The sequence below is a fragment of the Morone saxatilis genome, unplaced genomic scaffold, assembly GCF_004916995.1.
Source record: "Morone saxatilis isolate NCDOM2014 unplaced genomic scaffold, NCSU_SB_2.0 Contig24, whole genome shotgun sequence".
NCBI lineage: Eukaryota > Metazoa > Chordata > Actinopteri > Moronidae > Morone > Morone saxatilis.
The window spans coordinates 13,321,183-13,347,729 of NW_023339807.1; the positions used below are offsets into that span (position 1 = coordinate 13,321,183).

At 38.8% G+C, this 26,547-nt stretch overlaps 2 protein-coding genes across 3 annotated transcripts; one reads left to right on the plus strand and one right to left on the minus strand.

The window, feature by feature from the left end:
* Positions 1 to 396: 396 nt before the first annotated feature.
* tax1bp1b (Tax1 (human T-cell leukemia virus type I) binding protein 1b) lies at positions 397 to 15,557 on the minus strand. Of its 2 annotated transcripts, XM_035671603.1 has the most exons (18): positions 15,429 to 15,557; positions 12,650 to 12,843; positions 9,585 to 9,687; positions 8,955 to 9,145; positions 8,576 to 8,734; positions 7,429 to 7,577; positions 6,956 to 7,046; positions 6,069 to 6,254; positions 5,635 to 5,886; positions 4,761 to 4,931; positions 4,348 to 4,420; positions 3,892 to 4,010; positions 3,592 to 3,717; positions 2,961 to 3,047; positions 2,201 to 2,396; positions 1,933 to 2,090; positions 1,725 to 1,810; positions 1,245 to 1,443 (listed from the first exon to the last, which is right to left on the minus strand). In XM_035671603.1, exons 2-18 carry the CDS (start codon positions 12,824 to 12,826, stop codon positions 1,245 to 1,247), a joined length of 2,523 nt encoding a protein of 840 aa, XP_035527496.1. In that variant the 5' UTR covers positions 12,827 to 12,843; positions 15,429 to 15,557. The 2 variants fall into 2 exon arrangements, with proteins under 2 accessions (XP_035527497.1, XP_035527496.1); XM_035671604.1 differs by lacking the exon at positions 15,429 to 15,557 and having other exon boundaries at positions 397 to 1,443; positions 12,650 to 12,826.
* A 916-nt stretch (positions 15,558 to 16,473) lies between these two features.
* On the plus strand, positions 16,474 to 23,751 carry hibadhb (3-hydroxyisobutyrate dehydrogenase b). The gene is made up of 8 exons (XM_035672433.1): positions 16,474 to 16,608; positions 17,506 to 17,666; positions 17,764 to 17,873; positions 17,951 to 18,072; positions 21,881 to 22,014; positions 22,211 to 22,287; positions 22,397 to 22,553; positions 23,009 to 23,751. The coding sequence occupies exons 1-8, from the start codon at positions 16,539 to 16,541 to the stop codon at positions 23,165 to 23,167; spliced, it is 990 nt and encodes a 329-aa protein (XP_035528326.1). The 5' UTR covers positions 16,474 to 16,538; the 3' UTR covers positions 23,168 to 23,751.
* Positions 23,752 to 26,547: the final 2,796 nt, after the last annotated feature.

Sequence of the window (26,547 nt, forward strand, 5' to 3'; positions counted from 1 at the left end):
GATCATAAAATGCCACAGGATTGGGGATTTATCACCATTGAGCCATTAGGTAACATCTTCACTGCATGGATGTTAGTGTTAAAAAACTACAGTCCAATTAAGAATTGTGACAGTATTGTACTGCCAGTATGGAGAAAAGTCTTTGCTATAGTGTACAGTGAATGTATTGTTATGTGTTAAGTGCATTAAATTATATTTTCATATGTTTCTGGAGTAAAAAAAAAAAATAGTATAATGTGTATGAACAGGCAAAATCAGAGGTTGTTTGGAGAAACTAATGGTGACGTACTGTATTTCTTCAAAAAGCTGCTTCATGTAAACTTTTATTACATTTAGAATAAAAATTCCTCTGACATGTGCCTAAAGACTGCTTTATTAACTGCGCTTCAACACAACTCAGTTTCAAACGGACTTTATTAGTTCATATTAGATACATGAAACTCACTTAACAAATGAAACATTTCTATGAAGGAAATAACTTAATGCTGTAAAAGTGAAGAACAAAAGGAGGAAATTGAACATAAGCTCAGCATGCACAGATTAGCTGATGATATGAAAGATCTTAAGAATTCGGACACTAAAACCCAATTAAATAACTGAAATCAAAACAAAGGAAACCTAACATAACACAAATCTATCATACACAAAGTATCAAGGCTTTCACAATATCATTGGCTTTAATTATTCTAAAATAGATGATCTGATGATATACTGTATAATCATGTCTGAATGTAATCACTGAAGATTTCTCCCTGACTGCATATAGTGCACCAAGGCTGCTTTCTATAAAGAATGACAAAATGTACAGTGATGTTTAAGGGGCGAACCATTTGGCTGGATGTCTTAAATGTAAGTTTGGTAAACACTTATCTCTTTCCCTGATTCGTTACGTCCTGTAGTCTAACAGATCAGTGACAGCCAAGTCAATTTAAAGTCGGTATATATACGTACAACAGTCTTATCCTCCTAAATTATTCTCCAAATCCAAATGAAGGGAAATCTTTCATCTTTAAAAAACTGTTGCAGACAGATTCAGTAGCCCTGCCATATACACTGAATTAGAATGTCATTTCAAAATGTCACATCACTTCAAAGTGTTTCTCTAAGTTGAAGTAACAAAGCGAAAGTCAGTATAGTCCTAAAGAGTGGATCTTCACACCATTACATGCAGAAAAGAGTGCAGAGGGATTTATTTCAGTTGTGACAGGAAGTAGGCAGAGCGGATGTGCTGATTTTCTGTTTCTTTAGTCGAAGTTGAGCGGGTGGCCGTCGAAGTGAGTGAGCACGTGATTCTCGAACACCTTCTGGTCGCAGTCCAGCGGGAACTGCTCACTGCACATGGGGCAGATTTTCCAGTGGCTCTCCACATGCTCTTCAAACTTGCTCTGGTCATAGTTGGGCGGGAAGATGACCTCACACAGCGGACACCGCTTCATGTCCATGCTGCTCACGGGGAGAGGACAGGAGAAGAGAATGGCAGGGAGAGAAAGCTCATGTTAATAAGCAGTGAAGTGATGATGTGGGCGAACCAGGAGCGCAGGCTAATAAAGAGCATCTGTCTGATGCAACGTGGGTGGCCTGCCGCTTGACTAATGCCAACAAAAGGGGGCTGTGTGGCAGAACAAACACTTTACACATGTTACAATGCACAGGTTTAGAAAAATGTAGGGTGTAGCAAACTTGCACGGCATTTATGAGAGTTTGGGCAAGTGAGGGTGTGTTACCTGGGATCAAAGCAGAAGGCAGTTTGTCCGTCGTTCACAAATGGGCTGTGAGTTTCAGTTGCTGTGGGCTGTTCGTTGGTATTACCCTGAGAAATAAAGGTAAAAATAAATTTTAAAAAAGGGTAAATCCACTCAAATTTGTGAATATTTAACACAAAGAAAAAAAAGACTGGGAGAGAAACGAGACAGCGCAGTCTGAGAGGCTTACATTGTTGTTGTTTTGCTTTTCCTCTGACTCCTCGTGGCCTTCTGGCCGGCTGTGGTTGCGGGTGGGTTGGATACACACCACATTACTGTCCCAGGAGGGCGGGCCCACAGGGGGCAGCCTAAGCAGCTGGTCATCTGAGAACTCCTCATCTCCTTCATCTGCAGGAAGAGGATTCATAGACAGAGCTACAGTTAATACAAGTCAGTTATTCCCGCAAATGTTACTTATTTCAACAAACTATGTGTTATTTTCTGAAAATGAAACCAACCTTTTGAGTCTGAACTGGAATAAGGGTTGCCAAAATGCAGCTTGCTGGGGCTCTGAGAGACCAGCAGAGGGGTGGGGGCATCCTGTGTGTAAGGGACAGGGTACTGCAGGAACAAAGGCACACTGGACTGGTTACTCTCCAAACTGGTTTTCTCACTGCCCCCCTGATCTCCCTTCCTGCTGCCCTTCTGCAACTCCTGGGGGGGAAAACAGCAGTATTTGATTTTTTTTTCACAACAACAAAGGCCAATAGCTAAAGTAAATGGCATCAACATGTTTTCTGTGGAGCTACATATCTGGTTGCATCTCCCAGTCTGTCGAGGCAAGTAATACATCACCACTTACAATCGCACAGCAGCTCCTGAGCTGTGACTTTTCTCTCGCTCACACAAACAGTTTAATTAGTGCCTTCATTAAAAAAGAAACTCTTCTTATTTTCAAAGGGAATGGGACGCTGTGTTTTATTGATGTTAGTTGCAGACGCCAATTTAATTTACAGTCTAAACCTCAAATTGGGTCATTCTGCTCCTCTTAGCTGTAACAGCATTACCTCGAAGCAATATTTTAGGCCAGTGAGGACCTTGCTGTGGTCCAAAGTAATGGAATGGAAAATAAGAACTCATTTACTTTGCTTCTACAATTAGAGGCATATTAAACACAGACCAGATTGGGAGAGGGAAAATGGCAGAGGAATAGCAGTTTTCAGGGAATTTTTAGAGTGGAAGAAGTCTATAAAAGAGAAAATGAAAGCTGTCACTAACCCCCTCCAGTTTTTCCTTCTCCTTAACAACAAGCGCTAGTGTATCCTTCAGTTCCTTCAGCTCCCGTCCCTTCTCAGCTACCTGGCCCTGAAGTACACAAAAAACACAAAAACAGAAGAATGAAGAGATATTTTCAACTCTTTCAACTTTTCTAACATCTGATATGTGCAGCCGATTGAAAACTGCATCACTGAAATACTCTTAGACCTCAGTGCGTGACATTAATTGATCACAACCATAAAAGGCTTCACTTTGCAGAGGACTGATTTATGTACAATACCGCTCAAAGCAAAACAACCTGTTTGAATTCCTCTGAGACACTAAGCAAATATCCGCCTGACCTGAGCCAAGCACAGCATTAGCTTGGCAACTGGAGATGACTCCTCGGAGCCTGACATAAATAGCAGTAAAATGTCGTCTCACAGATAGGCCTGCTCATAAACAACACTGTCAGAGCGACTGTGTTCAAGGGGAAGATAGCATCAAAGGTTCAATCCCTGAGCTAGACCAGCCATACCCAGCGGTAAAAACACACAAAGTGTCCAGAGACAGACCTGCTTCAAAAAGCAGCAGAGCATCACTGGCAGCGAATGGCCTGAGCACAGTGCTGTCTGTATTCCGATGAACTGACCTTGTAGCGATCTTCCTCTGCTGCCAACTGCAGTTTCAGGTTCTCGTTGGTCTTCAGCTGTTCTTTAAATTTCACCTCCATCTTGGCCAACTCATCAGCAAACATGCAGCTCCGATCCTTCTCCTCCTAAAGAGCCGCCAGACATTAACCAATTGTTTTATCATATCCCTCCCTTCACGGTGCACAGAGCACAGAAAGGATATCATACCTTTGGAGACTGTATGTCTTTGACAACCGAGTTTGACCATCTAACTTGGGTACACATGGCCAATAAAAGGATGCTAATAATACATTTCTTACCACCAGCATCTGCTTGCATTTCCTGTACTTGTCATTCCTGTCAGACGCCTCTCTGCTGATGCCTTTGAGCTTCTCCTGGATGATGGCTTCCAGCATGGGATCAGCAGACCCTGGACTCCCTGTGAAGACGATGAAGGCAAGTCAGACATTTAGCTGAGGCAAAAAGCTATTTTATCAGTTCAACTGTTCATTAAAATGACAAATACACTTAAATGTGGCATGTTATTACAGCCCACCCACACACCAGTATGTCAAAGAGCAGTGTCCAAAATAAAACTAGTTTGATTGACTGATTTCTAAGAGAAAAAACAGAAAACACAAGGCAACCACCTAAGAAATGACACTGCTGGTAAACTTACACATTATCAACTTCCCTAATTTTGATTACTGAATACAGTTTTGAGTGCAATTACTCATTCTATAACTTACAATTTGGCACAGTTAGATGTAACATACCTGGAACTGATGTGTCTGGACTCACTGATGCAGGGATTATTGTGGCCTCTTGTGCTGAGCTTCTCTTCAGTTCCTGCAGACAGAAAAAAGTGTTAGCTCTAAATGCAACTAGAAAGAGACAGTAAACTGGTGCATGCATAAGCTGGATACACACAATTGTATTTATTTCAATTATTAGAGTGTATTTAATTAAGTTTGCATATTCATTTTACAAAGAGACATTAAAATGTGCATGCGCTAGTGTCTAGCACGTTGAATGCCAGTCAAAAAATTAGCAACACAGACACAAGGAGTGGCCATTTGGTGAGATGAGATAGGCAGGCATAGTTTGACTGAAATCTAATTCGAGTTCTGTTCTTTCACTTGTGCAGGACAAGTATACAGTATGTCGGCTGGTATCTGCTGGGACCTACCCCTTGCTGCTCAGAGAGTCTAAGCACTTGTTTTTGCAGTCGCTGACATTCCTTGTATTTCTCCTTGTAGTGTTCCGCAGCCATGTGCAGCCGCAGCTTCAGGTCCTCCACCTCTCTCTGAAGCTCTGCTGCAACCGCTGGGTCAGCAGCTTCTTCTTCTTCTGATTTGGCCTGGTGACAAAATATATAAAACAGAACATATCAAACACAGTAATGGGCCAACAGTGAGGGCACATATGGAGTTGTAAAGTGAGAAAAGATCCCCTTATTATTAGCACATTTATGATCTACAATGTATATTAGCCTTTTTATATTTCAGAGGTGCTATCAAATCACTCTTTAAATAAAAGGCGGTTGTAATGTGGTAATGTTATGTTCTTAAGAAACATTGCTTTTTAGGGGGGACTGTTGTCTTGTTTTTTGTTTTAGTTTAGATTTGGCTAGGTCTGAACTATGGAAAGAATTACAGCCCCCTTCAAAGGCAGAACCAGTAAACCCCCCTGTGAGAGAGATTCTTGTTTCCGTTTCCATTATATTGCTCTTCTTGCTCACTGACCACCTAAACATAGTTTTCATGAAATTTTAATTATTTGGGATATTATTATTTTTTACTTACTTACTACTTGATAATTTGATGTGTGATTATATATTAATGTCAAAATTTGGAATTCTTTTTTTTTTTTTATCTTTTTCCTCATTGCTACAAAGAAACAAAGAAAAGTACATGTTTTCTATGGCCACACATCATCTCCGCCTTCCTACCATTATATTAATTTCTCCCCAATTAATTAACACCTCTAATAATAAATGTAATCTTTCATATAAAGCTAATTGAATCAATGAAGATTGTTAGCAGATTGATGACCATCCTTACCGCTTCCTGCTTGGCCTCTGCCTTCATCTGCTCAACCAGGCGCTCCAGGCGGACGCACTGGGCCTGGGCTTCAGCCTTGGCCTGGCGAAGGGCATCGGCCTCCAGCTTCATGTGGTAGAGTTCAGACATGGTACGGTCGCGGGTGCTAGAGGCGTCCCTCAACTCAGCGGCTAACAAGGAGGACTGCTGCTGGTTGGCCTGGAGCTGCTCCTCTTTCTGCCGCAGCTGCTCCTTCAGGGCCTTCATGTCTCCCTGCCAGAGACAAACATGTTTAAGGTGAAGGTTTTTCATTTCCGTAAGGTCCCTATAAATGTGTTATTGTGTGTTATTCTTGTTATCACTAATCTTAAAAGTTTTATATGATATAAGAATTCATCAAGTTATATCTACTGAGGTGTGAATTTTTTAAAGCTTTAAAACAAAATTATTTGTACCAAGGGGGGAACTTTGGCCAGGATCTCTCTGTACTGTTTCTCCTTCTCAGTGAGGCATGCCTGCAGGCGTCCCACCTCCTCTTTAAACTGGGCAATGGTGTTTTCCTTGTTCACGTCCACAGACTTCAGCATCTGCAGCTCTGCACTCAGCTTAGTGTTCTCCAACTCCCGGTTTTTCAGGTGAATCTGGTGCACACACACAGATGTAAACCAGGCCCACACGCACACAGAAGAAGTTATAAAACACAAGAAAACTTATAAAAACATAAAGTTGTTGGCTTTCGCATCATTTATACAACATCACGATCGTGTACCAAAGAGCATATGACTATTAAAATAAATGTTGCATGACCTCAATTAAAAAAACGGAGAATGAGATAGGCCCATAAAGTTTTTCTTGTGCAACAGCCCCAGTGTGATGGTGCAAGTTAAATTAGGTATGGGTTTCTGGCTGCATTTCCATGGCGACAGTACAGTATGTGGCACTCCCAGTTCCTGTGCAGTGCCCACCACAACAAAGACACAAAACACCAGACGCACCAGAAAAGGACAGAATAAGGCATGCCCTGTTTAGACTAAATGTTTAGGGAAGACTGTGCAGAATAATCACAGTCGTAAAAAGTGAAAAACAGACACAGGAAGTCAGTAAACTGGACCTCCAATTTTGGGGACTCTAATATAACAAAATTATTGTTGACTGTTGACAGATTGTACAACTGTCACTAACAGCAGCAGTCATTGACATAATGATCATGTGACATGAACATCCATAGCTGCAACATCTGAACCTTGACATTCTTCATTTTATTTTGTTAATCTTTATACGATAATGCAACTGTTTTAAGGACATACGTATAAGACGAGTTTTAATACTACTAGTGCATTACCTTGTAGAGTTCCTTCTCATCTTTCTCATTCTTGAGATGAGATTCAAGTGCCTCCTTCTCTGTTGTAAGTTTCTTCACTCTATCTTTGAAACTAAAGAAAAGGTCAAATTATTAGACACTGAATGAGGGATACAAATTGTGACTATGTTCACATTCAGTGTTTGGAATAACTGATAAATAACCATAGATTGTGGTCTTTAAAAGCATATGTTTTTAAGCACTATTCACAGATAAAATAAGCTGCAGACAGAAAATAAGTAAAAGTGAACAGATAAGTACATATAAAACCTGTAGACGTCACAACAACATACAAGTTGATATCTTAATGTACTTATTAACACAAAACTCTCACTGTTAATGTTTTGAGTATTGGAGTAACCAGGGGATTTTTTTTTTAATTTATTAAATTCTCTGTATGAAACCAAAACCAGCAATTCAGTCAATCTTCAACAACCCTTCCATCCTGAACTCACCCATCCAGCTCAGTTTCCTTTTGTAGGCCCTTCTGGGTGACTCCAATCAGATCCTCCTCCAACTGTATAACTCTGGCTGTGGCCTCTTCCAGCCTCATCTTAACTTCCTCTTTCTCCTCTTGCAGCGCTTGGGAAGAATTCTGCACGTCCTGAGAGACAATTAAATATAATGTTAGAAACAAAAAACCAAAAGCCGAAAAGTGGAATAAAAATCCTAAAAAAGACATAAGACCAAATAAAATATGGAAGAAAAAGTGCTTCAGTTTAACAGTGTGCTTGATTTAATGAATTACTGAGTGAATTAATCATTCTCATTCATAAAAAAATAATTTACTCCAATTTATGCCAAGACCCACATAAATCAAGATGGGTTAAACTGACAAATAATACTAGCTTCCTAGTGTACCGCTTTCCATCTTTGTCTTTGACTCTAAGCTTGTGGAAAACGTGTTCAAAACATAAAAAGTTTATTGTCTTTGAAATGCAAGTCTAAATCAAAATGAACACTATGGCTCGATGCAGAGCCTTCAAACTTAAAAGATGACATCAAAAAGGCAAAAGGAAATTATGTTTTTACAGTTTGTTTATAGACAGAATTTTGGAATCTTTATATTCACACCACATAAAAAAATCATATAAAAGTATAGTCATAAAATTAACAGCCACAAAATCTGTAATCATGTTTTCATCTGAAAGCCATTTTAAAACCAGTAGATTTATGGCAGAGGACAGCAATATGAATTATTACTGACATTGCTTTTAAGACTTAATGTTATGCTATAAAAAGCTGAATTACAACTTTGATAATACAGACATTCATATCTGTCAGAGTGTGATTTATACTTTTAGTGGATCACGACTTTGTGTAGCTCTGCATATTTGCAGTCTTTCGCTAGGGGGTGCTGAGAGACTGTTTGGCTAAATATAAAACTGTACTTGGAATACCTATATGAACTAGAAAAAAACATTAATAATATGATTCAGCACATTTACCAGTATGTTGTGCTCAATCAACGACAAAAAATTATTCTTTGCAACAACAAAAAAAAACAATTAGGCCTTGCGCTTCTCTGACAAAAGTTTTACAATAGCAACAAACATTTTTCTCCCCTCCCTTAAAAATTGACTCAGTCCATTCTCCGCTTACTTGGTTCTCTCTTCTCAACCGAGCACAGGTTTCTTTCTCCTGCTCACACTCCTTCTGCAGGCTCTCCTTCTCAGTTTCCAGCTGCTCCTTCTCCTGTTGCACGAGGGCCATGTTTTTGACCAGCTCATCTTTCTCTCTCTGGGCTTCTTCCACCTTTTGCTGCACAGAAAGATAAATTGTTCAAGATGTTCGGACCATTCACATATTTCACTTCACTAACAGCGTGCTCAAATTGTATATAATAGTGTTCACCACTGTATTTTATGTCTTCATCAGACTAATAAGAACTCAGAGGTTTAACTAGCCCTTCTGGATAAGACAGCCTAGTAAGATCTGAGAACATTTATATATTTAGTAGCGCTGCTGTGGCATGTCATACCTCAAGGAAGCTAGCCTTGGTGGTGACCACCAGAATGTCAGAGTTGCATTCGTCCTCCACAGTCAGCAGCTCGTCCTCTGAAGGGCTGTTGGCACGAAACAGGAATGGCGTGCTGGCTCCCCTGATCTCCCCTTTGTGGGTCACATAACAAAACTGGTAGAACTCGCCATCGTCATTGGGCACATAATATCCTGGGAAAGAATGACATCAAGTCAGTGAACTCAGTGTACAGCAGTACAGAGAAGCAAAGCAAAGTATAATCTACAATCCAAAACCCAATCATTAGCTTATCTTAAACTGCACACTTATTCTGAAGTTATAACAAGGTGCAGTTCAAAAAAAGTCATTTGGAGCATGCGTGTGGTGTTGTGGGTTTGAATCTAAAAGCTAATAAGACATGTCTTTCTCCCCTTAGTGTCACTCTCCATTACTTTATAAAAAGTGCATAAAAGATATAAAACACATAAACTGAACTCTCATTAACACCAGAACAGAGATCTGTTGGGAGAATTTCTCATTAAACTTTATCCACTGATTTGGTATTAAAGTTTTAACAATCCTCTGAACAGCCCTCTGATACGCGGTTATTAAAAGGTGTCAAAGTTATATAAAAGTATGGTATGATCTTACCCTGAAAGACCACTGTTCTGTGAACTGCGGTACCTTCCTCATAGCTCTCAGGCAGAGGCGACCACAAGAATGTGTAATAGTCCCTCGCTGTGCTCCAACCAACCTGTGAGACATTGTGGGGAATACATTCAACCAGACGTTCTCACCACATCAGTGTAAGATAATAACAACGGAGGATTAACAGGGAGACTTCCTAGAATCCACACAGTGCCACTTCCAAAATATCCCAAACTGGTTTATTACAGTAATCACAGGGTTTTTAATCTATGTTGGGATGATAGTGCAACACCATGCCTACTGTACCTTTTTTTCCTAACAAGAAAAAAATGATAATTTCTGTTAAAACACCAACTCCCGGTCACCATGTGCATGTGGCCTGGCCCTTGTCATGAAGAAGCCTAACTGTGGAAATATAGCTACAACTCACTTCTAACAGGAAGAGGAAAATAGGTGAAAATTTTATACATAGGTGACTTGAAAATGAAAACCAAAATGTAATTATACGTATTTTATGTGTTGCTAACTGATGGCTGATGAGGGGGGAGTACAGAAAACACATCCATAACTTCAGCCCGGTGCCATAAAACTGTCAAACAAAATCAGAGTCACATCGAGCTGGCTGGCTCTCGGTGTGTGCACACTCAGGCACACACACGCATCCACAACGAGCCCAGTCAAACCAGCCTATTACACCAGCCTCTGCTGTCTCTATGGGACTTTCAAAGTGTGACTTAATACAATTTTGAATAGTCATGCAGACAGATATTTAAATATATACTGATGAAGCAGATATTTTTGGTGTGGACAGGCTTTTTTTTTTTTTTTTTTTACTATGTGGGAAGTTTACTTTCTCACCTGTGTACAAACAGCCTGCAGCTACAATACCGCAAGTGTTCATCAGAGCCAGAGATAGAAGGCTCTGGTGCTCCAAAACCCCCAATTGTTACCAGTGCAGTTCCAGCCAGCAGTAAAGAACAGGAAGCAATTAAAACATGCACCTAGTTAGTGAGTGTCATTACTGAAGGCTAGCCCTTACCAGTCCACTCATTAGTGCAGCAGAGGTGGTGGTGGGTGAAAACTCTGAGAGGAACTCTTTCACTTACAACAGACTGGTCTACAATGTGTCCAAATGTGAGGAGAGAAGGGAGAGATGGTGTAGAGCCAGTGAGCCACCATAAAAAAAACTGGACTGGTGAGTGAAGCGCACAGCACAGGCAACGATGCAAGAGTAAAATCTCCAAAAAACAAAGCAGCTGCAAAGTGCGGCCATAGGGTCTACCAATGCAACAGTTTAGTTTAGACATTTTCCCCAGCATTACCGCAAAGTCATACTTCTGCTAGAAAGCTGATAGAAGCCTGTGGCAATGTTACTGCAGGAGGTAATGTGTTGTCTATGTGCCAGTCAGACTGTATAAATTCAGGAGCGAGTTGTTCGTGAATCACACCGAGAGGTTGTGCTTGGAGACAGGTTAATTATAAAGCCGTGCTTGCTTTTTCCTAGGCCTCTCTGACAACCTGTCCCAACAACATTCCTCCATGAAGCCGAGAACAGCTAGCATCACGCAGCATGGTGAATGTTCCAACATCAAAGGGGCCAAAGGCTGCTTTTGTCCATGTGCAAACAAGAACCTGTCTCCTATCTGTTTATCAATAGTATGTTTAGTTTTTCTTTGCAAAGTAGAAGTGTATGATTTAACTACTTTTAAATTACTTTAAGTTGACGTGAATGCGTAGATTAAAATGAGCAAATCATTTTATTTTAGTCATAATTTTTCAAATTTATAATTCTTTGAAACAACTTACTGACAGTTTCACACATTTCAACCAACTCAACCACAGGATGTTTTTTAGTTTAACCTGAATCATTTAACTAGACACATCTGGTACACGCATAGTGCGTTCAGATCAGAAGCAAACCAATGAGAAAGTGGTGACCGGGAGCAAACACTGAAGTATCTCTATATACAAACGCGAGAACTTGGCACCAAACGTCTCATCTGTCATCGCTGCCAGGAACATTTACACGATTTACGATCCTGCACTCAGCCTTTTCCAGCTTAGCTATGTGTTTAAGCGGCTCAAGAAATTAGAGATTGTAAGATCTACACTGCCAGTTGGTGCCTACCTTGAAGCTAAACACAATGTGATGTGGCATCCAGCTACGACAGAGTGCTGAATCCAGAATTTAAACAGCCTCCAGACATTACCTGATCCACCTCCGGTAGCCTAATGTGCCCTCATTTCTAAGTGAGGCTTGGTATCCTGTATACATCCATTTCCTGAATCCACAGAAATACCACCAATAACACACATAAAGTATATGAATCATTGACAAATTTTTCAGACATAGTATAAATTTAAGGTTTTTATCATTACACATCCATGACCAATTGAAATGTTTGATGTTCAGCAAAACTGTAACTATTTGTCTTGGCTGGCTTAATGGCATTACAGTAAGCATATCTGTGACTCTCAACACTAGAAGCACATTCAGACAGATTGTAACACAAACAGAGAGAACCATTAGTTTGATTTTTTTGATCTGGTGTGATTTAATCCCAGCTTCCATCTCATCTCTGGTAGATAAAAAGCCTGTTGGTCTAGAAGAGCTCAGACCCACATGCTTCCGTCCATATCCACGATTCACTACAGATGGGGCCAAAATAAATTACTACCGCTGTATTGGATTTAATGTGCTCCTCTAACAAGATCCATGTGGGACACTCAAGTGTGTGTTGGGGGTCAAAATGCTCTATTCCCTCCGCCAGGCTCGTTTTTCAAATAAACGTGACAATGACTGCACTCAAAATCTCTCTGTTTTTCCACTGAGTCAATACTTTGACTTGAAATTCTGTAAAATAAACTCCTTAAGTAAGTGTTCAGCTGCACATATTCATAGATATTTTAAATCACGCTTAAATAACCAAGATGACATTGCTCAATTGCACATTGTGCTCCAGTCATTACAATACATCCTACAATACTAAAACTACTAATAATCACAACACTTATCTATATCTTGTGTTTTCTTCAAAGGCTTTTATAATACACTGAAGATTATTCACCTTGAATATGCCAACCCAGTCCTTTGGATGTGGTTTGATAAATTGCGTCAGGGTGTAGTGACACTCCAGTGCAGCATGGGGCAGGTAACTCTTCCCCACATTTTGAAAGATGACGTGGGCAAAGTTTGATGTGTCCATGTCGTTGCTTAATAAAGTCCCGTCCAGGAACAGTGCCATAAATTACTCAGCAGTGGCTAAACAGGAAGAGACAAGCAATAAAATATGTGCTTAGAAAGGATAATAACCACAGAAACAATACTAAAATAACATTATTTACAATAAATGACAATAAGTGAGCAATAAGAAGCAAGTCATTTGTATACAAACAAACAGATTCAATGCAGAGAATCCCACAATTACTGTACAGTTACTGATGACAATGACATTTTTCCTATCAGTTGTCAAGTTTACTGTAAAATCTATTTGAAACATACAACACTGCTAATACACTTTAAAGTTCTCTAACCATTTCTGATATTCAAACAGAGCCATAATACGTTTTCATAAAGCAAATATAATCATTATTTAAGGATAAACTATTGTTTTTCAATCCTTATTAAAATGTTTCTTCCATCATTTGCCATCTCTGCTGTAGTTTTTAGGCTTGTCATTAGGTTTAACCTCAGGCCTATCGGGCAATCATTTAAGACTTCAAGGAATGTCAACCATGAACAGATTTGTTAAGGAAAGTACCATTTTGCTATAAATCGATGAAACTGATTACTTCAAATGTACATTTGCGAAAAACTAAAATGTTATAATGTAGGTATTTCCAGCTGCTATGGGCTCTGTAAAACAAGAATTGTACCCAGAGTCACACAAAACGTGTAGAATCATCTTTTGTAGTTTGTTTTTCGGACAAACAAAATGATTCAGGATTGTAGGTGATGGGTCCCAATCTGAGCCTTCGATATGAAATGATTCCTGATCATTTGAAGTAACTTGTCTACGAAAAGGAAAACTACAAATCCACATTTTCAACAAATGCTTAGATTTGGCTTTGATGTAGGATTGTGTGATGCTGGGTTCATTGGCATATTCCTTCTCCCTGTGTGAGACAGTTAAGTCTGAAAGGGACTGTCGAAAAAAGTCCTTGTCAAGACGTAATGTTCAAAAAATTCCAGTTTTGTCACCAGGACAACTGACCAGCAAAAGGGTAATTTATCACTGGGAAACCGGGGAACAGTCCATGACACACACATTTACAGTAGGGGTTTCACTTCCAACACATAATGGACAAACAATGCACCAGGCGGTACTGTAACTGTAGACATATCCAACTTTAACTTATCCGTCACACCCTTAGTAGTAGTTGTATACTATCATTGTAGTATAATTGGTGTCTGTCTGTATAAGATCTTAGTTTTTCTTTACTCAGATATTTATCTTTCTAAATACTTTCACATTACTAGATTTACATGAGCAAAACTGAATTTGAAACCAGACTACATTTGTAATTCAATACATAAAGAGAAATAGATTTAATTTTGTAAACAATAACTCCTAATTTGATTTTGTTGTTCCCAACTTTATTTTATTTTAATGAATTTTGTCCCCAGAACTCTTATTATGTGTAATCTTTACCTAATAATTTTGTCAAATACAATGTGCAATAATCAATGGACAATAATTACTGTGCAATCTATTGCCCATGTGCAACTGCTGCTAGTGTTTGTGTTATTGTGTTATCTGTTGTTGTGGGTTATTTACTGTTTTTCTCCTTGTACAGTGTTGTATATTATATTATATTATTTTTTTCACACTCTTACTGTTCTGTTATACTGTCCATCTATATTTGTTTTTTTTCTCTATCCACTTTGCTGCTGTAATATTGGAATTTCCCCACTGTGGGACTATTAAAGGAATATCTCATCTTATCTTATTATGGTAATAAGCATTTAACAAGCATACAATTACTTTGTAAACAATGATGAAGCACTGCTCAGTTTTACTTTTGATACTTAGTCACAAACCGGACATAATAAGACATTTACTTATCATAATGGGTGACATTAATTCTTCTAGCTTTAGTACCATCAGTAGTATCAACCTAGTGTAAATCTTGAATTATCTGTTAGACCACTTTATATTCAGGTGTAAATCATTAATACTCTCATATAACCAGCGGGCTCTTCTTGATACAGGTGGCCTTTATTTAAATTTAAAACTAAAAACACGGACACATGATTCTCATGAGTTCTGCTTCGGGGAGGATTTTCCATTTGGGCCTCAGCTGATATAATTTTGTCCGACGTAATTAGGCCTGTGACAGTCAAAACATGTCCTCGGATCATGATCGGAAACTGTGAACATTCACCTCAGCCATCTAACGTTACGACAGTCGACGATGTTCTCAATCTAATGTTTAACAATAAACACAAACGTGTCGAAAGTGAACGGTGATGGCTGAAACGAGTCGAGGCCTAAAGTGAAAACACTGATCATATGTGGCGAAGTGAGCTAACGAGCTAACGAGCTAGCGAACGCATACTTTGCTAAACAAAGATCACGCGTTACTCGCATGGCAAATACACATTTGTTCTTAGGGAATGTGTAAAGAACCGAGCACAAAATAAACAACACTTTTACTGGTTGATCACACGGTTTATGTTAGTAACTTTACAACGCCCTTAACGACAAACAGAGCAGCTAACTAGAAGAGCAGCGCTATCAAGGTGAGCTAACGTAAACATTAAGCGACGCTGTCTCTCGAGGTAGCACCAGAAAATATTATTATTACTATTACTAGTCGCATTTATAAAATGAACTTTGAACGTACCCAGTTGCCATGTTGAACAGAAGCTGAAACCTGAACGTATCATAAAAACAATTGTTGACGCAGTTCAGTGCTGTCCGCGTGCCCACTTCCTGGAATAATAACAACATTGCGTCATATCCGGAATCGGCTCGGGAATCCCAAACTGAAAATATCTTATGACGTCATAAAGAGTATAACATACAGTGCGTATGAAAGATATAACTTATTTTCTTTAAATTATTTAATGATTATCAGTGGTGGAACTTACTTTACTTGTTTTATACATTTTATACTTCTGCTCCTCTATGTGTTAGTGCTATACTGCACTTTATATCTTCATAACATTTATTTACTAGTCACTTTGTATAAACAGATTTTACATAACAAGAGTAATTTATCCCTTAAACAGGCAGGAGTGGAAAATAAATTGCAAAAAATAATTTAATGTTATCACTCATCTCTTTAGGCCCTAAGAAAAGTATTTCCACATTCAAAATATATATATATTCAATATTTTGGATTTTATGAGTTGTATCTCCCAGGATACGTTGCCCTATTAAGGTATAAACTAAAACATAAAATACCGTGGATTTTTATAGTTTGGACTACCAGTATGTAGTTAAAATTAACTCCAGGCCGGCCAACTACAATATTAAATGCTTTCACATTAAAGTGTCAGTAATAATGATTTAATATATACAGCATATAATGAGTACGGTAGTTTTACTTTTGATACTTTATATTTAATACTGAACACTTATGCTGTTTGGCGCAGTGTTGAATGCAGGACTTTTACTTTGTAGCTATTTTTACACAGTAATATTGCTACTTTTACCTGAGTAAAGGATCTGAATACTTCTCCAACCACTGTGAATAAAACTATCCCAACATTACCCTAACACAGACCGACTGGAAACACGTAGAACCACTTTAAGTAAGTAAAACTGTTGAGGAAACGTAAAATAAAAACACTAAAATAAAATAAATGTAACAAATGTAGCTGGTGACTCCGGACCCTCCCCTCCAGGTCATTGGCTGACTGTGGGAGGAGGGCTGTAATTTGATTGGAGGAAGGAACTGCCAGTCATGTACGTACGAATACGTCACACGTAAGGTCAAGAGGAAAGAAGCATGGCCGCTGTGTTGAGAGGGTCTCGGTACCTAGTTGGAGGGTGTTGCAAGCATGTTGACTTTGCGTTTGGTAAGGAGAACAAACGGACACCGTGGACGCATTGTGCACGTCGCTACGCTTACTTTACACGCTCCCGTTGTTACTTGAAGGCTCTTTGTGACATGAAAACACTACTTTAGCTTGAAATGTCGGGAGAGAAGTTTTAGTTAATTGTTAGTAGACGGGGTTTAGCTGCTGCTGTTGGGGGGGTTGTGCTCACAGTCTACTGGTTAAGGAGCTTTTCTGTTAAAATGATGTTGTTTCTCTCGTGCTAAACGCCAATAATGTGTCTCGACTGCACTATTGAAACCGCTGAAGGGTTTGAAGTTGTCATTATGTTGCTCTTGTGTCCTACTGCATCCTGACTTTTTATTTAAGGCACGTTATGTAATGTCATTCACCGTGCACTTTGTCAAGTCCTTTTGCAGAAAGATGCAGGTGGCTTTTTGTAGCCACTTGAACAGATGCACTTCTGAGAGGGACAACCTGAGCATAATTGTTTACTTCAATATTTATTTAGTTTCGTTGAATTTGCTCAACGAGGTGTCGTTTAGATACAGTATGTGGGTAAGCACATGGTAGTAAATGGCTGTTTTTTTTTGTTATGAATGGGAAGATAAAAGAGTAAATTAAGTTATTTTACTCAATGAAATAAGCAACCTTGTCTTTTGAGACACTGAAGGGCAATTACATTGGAATTGTCACTAAATTAAATTGAAATCTGGTATTCTTAGACACATTAAGACAATATTATCTGAACACAGTTTTGCTAATACATTTTTAATTTGAATGATTTACTCATCTAAGATATTACATTAACACTTTGGGGGAAATAAGGCACCTAATGACAAGAAGACAAGTATTTTAGTCCTGGAATATGTAAAAAGGATACTGTGTCTTAGCATTGATCCATTTGTTGTTTTGTAGTCTCCACAAGGTCTATGGCCTCGAAGACACCAGTGGGGTTTATTGGTCTGGGCAATATGGGAAACCCGATGGCAAAGAACCTGCTGAAGCACGGATATCCGGTCATTGCTACCGATGTGTTCCCGGAGTCCTGCAAAGAAGTGCAAGAGCTGGGTGCTCAGGTGGGGGTGCTGAGTGTACACACGCCTTTTTACATTTTAAACAGTTTCCACAACAGTGTGTTCTCTTCTTACCTTGTGATTTTGTGTGTTTTCTCAGATTGTGGATAATCCTGCCGAGGTAGCAGACAAGGTGGACCGCATTATCACCATGCTCCCCTCTAGTCCCAATGTCATAGAAGTGTACACCGGACCCAATGGCATTCTGAAGTTGGTTCCTCTTTCTATACATACTTAATAACCTTATGGATCTTAGTTGTATTCTAAATGTGTACTTTTCTCAACAGAAAGGTGAAAAAAGGCTCCCTGCTCATTGACTCCAGCACCATCGACCCAGCTGTTTCAAAAGAGATGGCCACTGCCGCTGAGAAGATGGGGGCAGTTTTAATGGATGCACCTGTATCAGGAGGTACATTTTACATATTTAATCACGATATATGTTGCATAATATATCTTAGTTTGCTGTCTAATCTTGAAATACACACACTTGGTTGTCGGGTTATCAACTAAAACTAATGCAGCCTAGTACAAATCCCCCCCATTCACAGAGGTTATAATGTTTAGTTCTTGTCTAAACTGTTTAAAGAGGTGTTTATTCAACTTGATGGTCAATTCAGAGGCTATTTTTGAGCTGTGAACTGTATTACATCATACTAAGAGGTCTCAACCCCCAGTGAAATAAATGCAAGCAAAAACTGACTGTTTCAATACACTGGCAACTTAGTGAATACTTTATGAAAACATACTATATTTGTTCAAATGTTTATTTACTTGTGGTGTTTGGAAAATTGTGATTCCGACCAGTCTAGCAAGAATGGCTGCAACAAGAAAACTATTTGACTGATCATTTTCTTGATTCATTGTTGGATTGGATTAATGAATGGCAGCAAATAGCAAAACAAATCTATCACATCAAGTTCCCAGAGCTTAGCATGGCATCTTCTTTTATCATACCAACAGTCCTAAACCCCAAAATATTTAGTTTACTATCATTGAAGTCTGAGAAATCCAGAAAATATTCAATTTCAAGAAGGTAGAACTTGTGAATCTTTGCCATTTCTGCTTGAAAGTTTCATAACAAATCAATCCATCATCAAAGTAGTTTCTTTTAGCTGTACATTATTGGAAAGGTAGATTCAACAATAAAACTTGTGTAAGTTCTGTATTACAGTAATATGTATAGTAGAATGCTGGGAAGGGACTCTTTCTTTCAACATAATTAATTTTGTGTCAAGTTGACACTTAAACATTGGCATTTCAGTACTTATTTATTACGACGGTGGCAATAAGTGGTCAGTAATGCTGCTCTTTGCTAAAGTAACGGTTGATAAAGAAGCACCAACAGCATATATCTAAGGAAGACGAGGAGGAGCAGCAGCTCCTGCTTGCAGAAATGTTCCGAGCTGACTTTCCTGGGGGTCCGCACCGAAACCCAGTTTGTTTGAACTTGACCTCGTCAACGTCAGGACAGCTACTTTCTTTGAATTGATTTTGGTCCATTTTATAGCCTGGCCCTAAAGATTAGTAATGATTTATATGCTTCCGTCCTGTGGTAGTGCACATGGATTAAAGTAGTCCAGCTTTCCGCCTTGAACTTGGGTGTGGGTGTGTGTGTGTGTGGTGGCCGTAGCAGTTTTACTAGTGCAAACTGTAAAATGTATGTCATACTTTGATACATCATGTCAATCAACAGGCTTTAACTCCTAAATGAAACTTTTTGAACATCTCTAGTGGTCAGATAGAAATCAAAAGAAGTACATTGGTATGGTAGTGACTGTTTAATCCAGTGTGGTTAAAGCTTAAACATAAAAGCACACATGTTGGTGGGGACATAATTGAGTCAGCATGTGTCTGATAGTAGTTTCTTTTGCGTGAAAAAATGTACGGACCAGATGAGATAACTGCCATCTTTCATTTTGCCTCACACTACAATTATTACCTTACCAAAAGCAAAGGAGTAGAGCTGTGAAATAACTGTTGAACTGGTGGTTGATAATAGAAATATGGATTAAGAACAAACTTTGTGCTAAGAAGGAATATTGTATTTGGGAGTGACCAAGCAATTTTCTTCTAGACCTCCCTCAACAACAAATGCATTACTTTTAACAAAAATGTCTGATTAGGTGTTTTCACAGTGGCTCACAATAAGGTAGTCATCTGTGTTTCCTTAGATTGTAATCAACCATGCTTTTTCTCCAGTTTCATAACAATTTCACTTCTCACGTCAAATGCGTCCGTAAAGTTTCTGCACATTTAAGAAGAACACTGCCACTGGAGAAAATCCACAAACCTGCTTTCTGACAGCTTTGTTATCAATCATTCAATAACAAACTCAGTAATACATTTAAGAATGTATTTTATTACCCGTAGCTAACTATGTAGCTAATTACGTAAACCAATGGTTCTCAAACTATGGTACATGTACCACTGGTGGTACTTAAGCTGCCTCTAGTGGTACGAGGAGGAAAAATATTTTTAAAAAAATGAAATACCTTTTTTATTTAAAAACATAATTATGAAAATTCTACAGCAAAACAGTTTTGCACTTTGTGTTTTTGCATGTAATGTGTGCATACATTCATTGTTAGTTAGTAAGTGGAGGTAAAATTAATGGTTCAATAACACTGCAGTCGTGCCTCTAAGCAGAATAAATTAAGTGCAGATCAGGGGAATCCCCTTTCCACCAATTAGCTCTGGTACTTGAACCAGTTCCGTTCAGGATTCAAAACAGTCAACAACAAATAATGCCTCCTATGTAAACTGTCCATAGTCGGTTATTTTGGTGGCACTCGGAGAGCCTAATGTTTTCTGAGGTGGTACGTTGTGTAAAAAGTTTGAGAAACACTGACTTAAAACTATTCAACCTAAAATTTATTTTCAATCTATACTTTAGAGGAGTTTTCAGTTTTCAACTCGGTCTTCAAATGATCCAAGACTAGTGTCTGCTGGTCGTACAGTATTTTGAAAATTTGCTTTTCATATCTCAGTTTTTATTTGAATTTTTAAATTGCCATTATTCTGTATAAATTTTGAAGCCATTACCCACACTTTTATTATTTCTCAGCTTGACTGTGGTAACTCCCACGTGTCTCCAGCAGCTCGGTCCTTCTAGATTCCAGTTAGTACAAAATGCTGCTGGCAGACTGTTGATGATGACTAGGGAGGGGGAAATGTATTACACCCATGTTGGCCTCTTTCCATTGGCTTCCTGTAAACTTCAGGATTAATTATAAGACTATGTTGGTTAATTTCTTGGCACCCATGTGGCTTGCACCTGGTTATTGTATATCACACAGCTTTTAACCCCATGTGAACCTGAATGCACCGTGAAATGTAAAAAAAATAGATCCAGAAACAGCTGTTCCTAAATCTTGTCCAAAGCTGACCAAATGTTTTGCAACAGTGTCCAAAACTTTGGACCAACTTTTCCAATGAGAGCAGGTTATAGGTTATTGTCCTTCTCAAAATTTTTAAATGCGTACTTTTAATACTTAAATGGTTGTGATTGTGCCTTATTTAACTTACTTACTTATTTATGTTTTATGTATTATGTAGCATCTAACATGCATTCAATACTGTGTCGTCATTTGTGTTACTGTGAGGCTACATAATAATAAATAAGAGATGATTGCTACATAATAGGTTCATAGGGCCTTTAAATTTACAGTTAGGAATCTCTATAGTTCCAAAGTAATGACGGAAACTCACTCATTTGTCTTCCCTCCAAAAGCTTTGAATGTCAGTTCTGTCCCCACGTATTTATTTGTTTTAAATTATGCTCATGCACCATTATAACAAGATGCAACAAACACATTTAAACATATTTATTTAATTATCTCCCGATTGTATCTCGCCTAAAACATTTGTCAAGTTTGATGGCCCTTTTTTATGTGGTTGTGAAACTTTAAAAAGATTATTTGTACTTACGTGTGAAGCGTATAAAGAATTACGTATAAAAATCCACATTTTCAAAGGGTGATCGGTGTTATCATGGCAGCCTTCTCCTATGCTACTATGATTAGTAGCGGGGAAGGCCGGCTGCTATGATTAACAATAATTACTTTGGCTTTATGAATTAGCTTGAATTGTTTGTTTGCCTTCAATTTTCATGTTGCTCACTGCATCTGAACTTACGAAACTTTCAGAAAATCACTGTAAAGCAACCACCTCTGCTTGCACATGGTTCATTGTATGTAAGCACGATTTCTCATTCCCAGGGGTGGGAGCTGCCAGTTCGGGTAAACTGACTTTTATGGTTGGAGGAGCAGAGGAGGAATTTACTGCAGTCTCAGAACTTCTGAGCTGCATGGGAGCCAATGTGGTGTACTGTGGTCAGGTTGGAACTGGACAGGTACGAGCAGATATTTATTTTTTCCACAAACTGTCACAGTGCAATTGTCACTCAGAAATTAAAGCATTTCTTTTTTCTTTTTTTTTTTCAAAGGTTGCACATATAATAGAATGTGAATGAACTTGTTAGTAAATTCTTTAATTAAATCCAAATTTAAAGTAAAAAATGATTAACATGGTGTTATATCTTGTTACAGGCAGCTAAAATCTGTAATAACATGCTTCTAGCCATTGGAATGATCGGGACTTCAGAAACAATGAACTTGGGAATCCGGTGAACACTCTCTTGGTTACAATTAACCGCATGTGCAGTCATTTTAAATCAGGACTATGTTTGCAGCAGCAGTACACTTTGTGTAAGTAACATTTGTCTTCACTTGCAGACTTGGTCTTGATCCTAAATTGTTGGCCAAAATCCTGAACATGAGTTCAGGTCGGTGCTGGTCCAGTGACACTTACAACCCTGTGCCTGGAGTCATGGAGGGAGTTCCTTCTGGGAATAACTACCAGGGAGGCTTCGGCACCCAGCTGATGGCTAAGGTCCGTTTGATAACTTATTTCTAATAACGTAGGACCATTATAATGTTGCCCTTGTCATCACAAATATGGTTGTAATAGTTATTTTTCCTCATTAGTGTGGAAAAATAACTTGTTCCTATTAGCCTCGATATTATTTAGAACAAAAAGATTTAAAAATAACGTATTCATGCTTTGTTTAAAGTGAGTTATTTTATCATGAATCAGCCAGGGAGTGATTTCTGTGTCATATGCCCTGCATGTGGAAAAAAGGAATTTCTATCTTAGCTCACACCACCAAAATGATGCAGTGAACTGTTGAGCAGTAGTTTATGTCCCTCTTAAAAGCGAATCATGGCCATATTATTACAACATAAAGAAAAATTCTCTGTGGTGTGTGGACTGGTGGTTTTGGTTTTAAGTTCAATTTTCAGCCCCGTTGGGTTTTTTTTTAATGTATGTTTGCTTTTCTTTTTCAGGATCTAGGACTCGCACAAAACACAGCCACTAACACAAAGACTCCTGTCCCCCTCGGCTCCTTAGCCCATCAGATGTACCGTATGATGTGCGCGCGCGGTTATGCCAATAAAGATTTCTCCTCCGTATTCCAGTTCCTGCGTGAGGAGGAGGGCCAGTAATATCAGCCTCCACCCCGTCCACAACGTTGCCAGGCCTGACCCTGCACAGGACTAACATAGTGTAGTTAGGGTGCATTTTGCCCTGAGGACCTCTTTTTTTTTTTTCTTTCAAAAGTTGTGAAAGACATGAAGCCAACAGAGCTCCAACACAGCGTGACAGATCATGTGTGCACTTATCTCCTATTGGAAATCATGTTTCCTGTGTGATCTAGCCTTTTTAAAACACTCCTTTCAGTTTTAGAAGCGAGTAAATTGTCAGATATATGGCGGATCCAAGATATCAATAGTGGCAGCCGTGCAGATCCCAGAATTTCTGTGGGCATCTGTGGTGTTAAGAAGACAACTCATTAACTCTGTCGAGGCTGAAGGCTGCAAACACAGTTTAGTCTCCACATATTTATCCACATATTGTTTGTGATTTATTTCTTTATGTTGCTGTTTTGTTTTTTTCTTCTGTTCATGGAGGGTTCTTTCTTTTTGACATTGGAAGTGTTACTTTGGGATAAGAATGTCTGATCATATCCTGTTAGGAAATAAAAACAAATTGTGATGTCAATTGATGTGACAATTTACCATATTCCTTTGTTAAAGTGTCATCTGTTTTTCATTTCTGGGTTTGGATGTTAACTTTAACTCAGCTGAAATATTAATAGATTTATTTTTTTTTTAACTGGAAGCATAATATTCATTGATTGCTGCTGATTTGTGTAGTAATGCCTTTTAAATTCGGTTTTTGTTGGAACAACTGTCATAGATTCAAAGAGAGCTTTGCGTGAATGGGGGCCTCAGTAATGCAAATGAACCCAAACACCAGACAGAGGATGAATGATTGTCATTTCTTCGATGAAATTTGACTCTCGCTGTACATTTGTACATCAATATCTTCGAGCGCAAGCAAGTAAATACCTCTGAAATGTTTAAGTTTGCATCCTGTAGTCACGGTAACATGCCGGACAAACTTGGCTGCAGTGCGGACTCAGTGGTGGGATGCGGAACACGGGATCAAAACTGCACACGAAAAAGACAAAATGATCCAAACCGATGTTAAAATTCCTCTCTAATGGATATGTGTATTGCATGTTGCCTACTCCACCACTGTGAAACAAAGTTGTGACCGACTGTCGCATCACGCAGACAGCTTCAGTAATTTGGGGATGTGGACCTCTTTTTCTATCCCCACTTAGGAGGGCGGCATGTTTCTGATCTAGTTTGCCAAGAGCCACTGAGGGGCCAAGGTGCCATAGGTCATGCGATCACAAGACAAACCCATAAAAAGTCCATTAAGCACTGTAGGCTAAGAGCTGTGTTGTCATCTACTTGATAGGTACCGCAAACAGAGCAGCACTTTGGTCTCAGGCCTCCAGCAGACTGTGACACGCAGCCTGCATCATCTGCTGCAGCGCTGCGCCTCATCCCTCCTGCTCGACCTAAAGCCTCTTCAACACTTCAGTAAGCTTTGAATTGAGCGGTCCATTTTTGTTTAAATGTTAAACATGGTGATGGTGACACGTGCATTTTTTTGCATGTAATGGATGTGAATTTGCAGTTACAGTAGATCAGGAAGAAGGTGCATGGTGTTTTTTTTTTTAGGTTTCGCCAACAAGTTAGACCGTCTCTGGAGAAAAAAGTGCGGATGTTTCATCTTAACACCGAAGACTTCTCACACACTTCATTTGTTGCTGTTCCATTTTTTTGTAAATACATATTGTAGCCTACAAGCCTTTTTTTTTTTACATTTTGTATTCAAACCAATGCAGCCATAAAGCTCGATTGTCAAAGCTATAATGACTATTTCTAATATAAAGCTGTGTGTGTGTGTGAGTGTGTGTGTGCGCGCGCGCGTGTGCGCGCCCCATAGGCCCTATTCTAAAAAATAAACTAAACCCTGCTTTTTAAAGAACTGTAAAGCCATCAAAACTAATGTCAAATCAAAACATTATCAAAATACAATATTAAATCAGTTGTTTTATTAACAACTTCAGGAATCCTTTAATTCATTTGAGCACAATAGGACATATTCTTTTAATTATTTCATATAGCCTAATATTTGTATATTGCCGACGTGTATACAAATTGTAGCATTTTAGTTGTAAATTAACGTGAGCGTTTCGACAACTCAAAGATTCTTAAAGAGTACCATCATTTTTATTTGTCCTAAATGTGCCTTTAACCACCGTAACTAATAATAGCACCTCGGTTCCCATGTCATTTTTAGTCAAATGAACACAAAGTATCTTGGTTTTAAATATTGAAGTCTGCACATCTGCAGCCTGGTGTTTGTGTGTGTGTGTGTGTGTGTTGACGGCATAATGAAATGAAAATAAAATGCTTTTTTTTTTATCAACAACTCATTTTGCCAATTTGCAGTTTAGACACGGGTCGTCTTTTCGTTAAACCGCTCAGATAACATTTCCTACCAGCTGCTGCAGCCGCCCTCTAATGTGTGAACAACGTGGCTGAGATGATTCCTGTCCAACCAACGCTCCCAAATCGGTTTCACGCGAAATTTAAGAAAGTATGCAATTTATCTATCCAAAATGCGGTGCACTGTAGTAGTAAATAAAAAAATCCGAGTCTATCTAAGGTCGGTCATCATGACAATGTAAAAACAATAATAAAAACAAAAATCAGACCTAAACCTATTCAGTAACATAAAACATTACGCTTTTCTTCCACTACTCACTGTTGCCTACGAGCTATGAACTTGGGCCATAAAGATTTACAGCCTCAAAAGGTGGGAAAACTCTATTAAAAATAAAAAGGTGCTCAAATTTAGGTGGAGAAACATTTCTCTGCGTTTGTGGTCTCGCCATAGAAATTTAAAACAAATTTGAATTCTGAACGTTAAAACAGTATTTTGTTTGACACCGGTCGCACCCCTCATGTCCACATTCACCTCGTTTAGTCTGTCACAGCGCTCCCACACAGAATGTTTCAGTGCCATATATAGGCAAAACCGTAAACATCATTTTATTTTTATTCTTGGGCTTCTTTATTCTTGGGCTCATGAAGGATTTGTTTATGTATCATATATGTGCTCCTAATTCAAAGCTGTTTTAAGCTCTACGGAGGGAAACAAGATCCCATCTAGGGAGGCATTTACGCAGAATTTAGAAACCTGTAGGCATCATTTATTTGTCCATAAGTCACTTTTTTACTCTAGTAGAAGGATAAAATAATAATCCTGAGCTTTCATTTTGAGCATTTAATGCCTGTGGCTTTCTTATCTCCAGTGTCTGATGGGATGAAAGAAAAGAGAAGCGAACAAGTTAATGTAACTTGTCTTTTTAAAAAAAAAAAGGCGAGCACAGTCTGCCGATTAAAACTCCTCTTCGGCATTTTGTGGGGTTTTCTCTTCGGGTTTCCTGGCGTGAAGTGTC